Source organism: Crocuta crocuta, unplaced genomic scaffold (genome assembly GCF_008692635.1).
Source record: "Crocuta crocuta isolate KB4526 unplaced genomic scaffold, BGI_CrCroc_1.0 scaffold35, whole genome shotgun sequence".
Taxonomy (NCBI): Eukaryota; Metazoa; Chordata; class Mammalia; order Carnivora; family Hyaenidae; genus Crocuta; species Crocuta crocuta.
In genome coordinates, this window is record NW_027530625.1 from 6,381,073 (window position 1) to 6,384,214 (window position 3,142).

General features: G+C 46.2%; 1 protein-coding gene across 7 annotated transcripts in view; it reads right to left on the bottom strand.

Annotated features, from left to right (window-relative positions):
• Window positions 1-3,142, bottom strand: part of FNBP1 (formin binding protein 1) — a 91,850-nt gene that overhangs the window by 4,340 nt on the left and 84,368 nt on the right. For 6 of the 7 annotated variants that reach the window (XM_077768385.1, XM_077768384.1, XM_077768382.1 and 3 more), the window contains one exon: window positions 1,106-2,464. In XM_077768385.1, coding sequence (XP_077624511.1) covers window positions 2,286-2,464 — 179 coding nt within the window. In that variant the 3' untranslated portion in view covers window positions 1,106-2,285. Of the gene's footprint in view, window positions 1-1,105; window positions 2,465-3,142 lie in introns of those variants that run through there. The other variant, XM_077768383.1, reaches the window with a different exon arrangement.

Below are 3,142 nucleotides of genomic sequence, written 5' to 3' on the forward strand. Positions count from 1 at the left end.
CGTCAGTAACCTCTAAGCGTGTGTCTAAAATGAAAGGAGAAAGCTTCCTAAACAAGCAGAGACTTACTTGCCGCCTTTTATTTTAGCATAAAACTGGGGGGGAAGAAAACCAGAGTATATACTCTGGGCAGAAATGGGCATCCTGATTCTTGGGGAATGGTTTCGGGATTTCTTCTAATATTTGGTGCACTGACTGGCTTAAACAGAAGCTACAAAGTGTCACTGTGCTGTCTGCAGTTCTGGAGCGGCCTCTGCTAAGGGCCTGGGGCACACAATTACAAATCATGATTATTCACTGACACACCAAAACCAGCCCCCAGGCCCCCCACAAACCAACTGAGCCATTTTCTGAATCAAATATGCACGACCATAAGGGGGAAAAAAATTCACGCACTGTCATACTTTCCAAGGGCGGCTTCAAAAGGCTAACATTGTCTTGGCCATTTTAAGATTTCTTCAATGTTTAATTTGCTTCCTGCAAGCAGGTCATCATCTAGAAATGAGTCCATCAGCAGACAGAAAGCTTTGATTTTAATACCTCAAGTCTCCCTTTCGCTTGGGTCCATGCCTAACGCAGTGACCTCCTGTTCAGTCAGAGGGATCCCTGCGGTTTCAGCGTCAGCTGCAGTATTTATAAAAAGGGGAACTGAAACAATTTTTCCTCAGAGGTCTGGGGTCCAGGATGAATGGCTTTACTGATAGTATGTTGGCACAAGTAGAACAATGCACAAGAAATCTAAACTGATCCCTCTGTATGGTCTTTGCAACTCCCCAGGAATCTATGATTATTTAAAAAGAAAATGTGTTTTAAAAATCAGGCCGTTGTTAAGCAAAGTCGATCAAGTCCCATTTTGGTGGTCCTTGGGGAATGTCGGGAACTTTCTACTGCACTCTGCAACAAGCACTCATATCTCCTGCCAGGGGCTGCCCCTGCCCATGAACTGCGTTCGCTTTTAAAAGCAGCTTTATTTTTATAATTTTTTTTTTTGTAAAGTCAGCTTTCAATTGGCTTAAGCTCATAAAAGGAGCTCATGACGTAAAACCAAGGAGCTAATTTCCTATTTAAAAGTAGGAAAGACACGAAGGAATAATCTTCACAGCCAAATAAAAGAGAAAATTGCGCCCGACCCATTTATTCTGAGCTGGTTCTCTGGGATCTCAGGGTAGATTCCTGAAATGGGGACAAACACTGGGCTCGGTATCTGTCTATGCACATGATCAATTTCACTAACCATCTTACCAATTTAAAAAATGCAAATCCCCATGTGACCCAGATTCAAAACGGCGAAATGCTCTATTTTATGCTGGCCTTGGTTAATGACACAAAACAAGTGAGCAATTCTCAAACAGCTGTCCATAAATTCATATTTGAAAAGCGATTAGCTGGGGTCTAAGCGGAAGAAGCAGCTGGTGACGCACCCGGTTCTATTTATAGCGCCACCTGGGGACGTGTGAGCTGCACAGCGCCCCACTTACCACAGACGCTCCAACAGAAATTCACTGGTTTTTCTCAGTTATCGAAACAGCACCAGGGTATCTGATGGGCTCTGTCATTGACAGAGTGGGGAGCTCAGTGATCTGACGTTAAACTCAGATTAACTGTTAACCAAGCTTTTCCAGATTTCAGCGGGCCATCTGGGATACGCAGACGTGATAGGATAATCACCATGTACTATGATCTTAAACACGTTTAAGGAAAAAGACACACTTTTTAGTACTGACATAGGAATCTCCTTATTTTCCTTCCTCAAGAAGGGGGATGTTTTATTTTTTACTTCCTCCAAAGCAGACGACTGTAAGACCAAACTAACAAACTAGCCAAGTTCAATTTACTGTTACAAAACATAACGTCCTAAGGTAGTTCAATCTGCCACAGATGCTAGCTATACACAGGAGAGCAGATGTCTTACGCACCCCCTCGGACGCGTGTGGACTTTTCAATTTGGAAATATCGACTAGAAGCTAGAAGAGCCGCTTTTTTTCTGGATGCCTACAGATATGGCCAGAGGAAGAAACGCTTGTGGGGTTCAAACGACAGAATTGTAAGTTGGCAGTTGGAGCTTTCCACATAATATTTCGTTAGCAAGGGACACTTGATTATAGTCAAAACTAGCCAGGGAAAGTCGGGTGTTAAGACACCTACATGGCCACCGCGTGCGGCCAAACGACAACATGCACGCTAGTGTCCTCCATCCAGACATGTGAAGAACCGCCTGTAACAGTCATAGCTGTGGGAAGAGACACCTCCAATTTTTTTTAAGTTTGTTTTTGTTTTTTAAGTTGTATTAAATATAAGTCTTAGCACCTTTGGCATTTTTGTCCAAATAGACTTCGACGTACGAAGTGGGGACATAACCCTCTTCTTCTTCGTTCCTCCGGATGCGGGTCCACCCATCACCTTTGTCTTCCTCTATGACGTACAGCGTTTCTCCTTCAACTACTGAAATGGTTCCTTCATTCTGACCTGGAGAAGCAAGATCAGAGAAGTTTAGGCTTCTCGTGGCATCGTGATGGAGCAAAGAGGGAGCTTGGCTGTGAAGGAAGGACAGCCAGCAACAGATGTACTGACGCCCTCGCTCATTACCCTCCAAGGCCTCCTCCCGCACAGAAGCTTCTGGGCCCTCCCCCTGCAGCAGGTCCCCAAGGCCCTCCTCCAGTTCCTCCAGGGAGAGCCCTCCCCTCTTTCCGGGGAAGCCAGGTGTGTCCCTGGGGGAAATCTTCACTCCCCTCTTCCTCTCCCTTGTGGAGAACATAGTCCTAAAGGGCTTTGATGACACCTTTTCAGATGACATCCCCACTTCTTTCTCCCTTTCTGGTTCTTGTCTGGAGCTAAGGTCCCACTTCTCCCTTTAACACCTGTCCCCCTCATTGTTGCCCTGGCACCTGAACCTGGGCTCACGGTGTTTCCTCCCAAATCACAACTTCTTCCTCCTGCCTTCCCACTTCGGGGGGAGCCCCAGGAAGGCACCTTTGGGAATCCTCTCCACTCTCCTCCCCGTCTTCGTTCTCCACTTCCAATCAGCCAGGAGTCTCAGCAGTTTGCTGACCATGGCATCTCTGTGCCCACTCTTGAATCGGTGTCCCCAAGACCCATTTGCAGACGGTAACTCCTGAAGTCTAGCCCCCACTGCTCAAAGTGTGT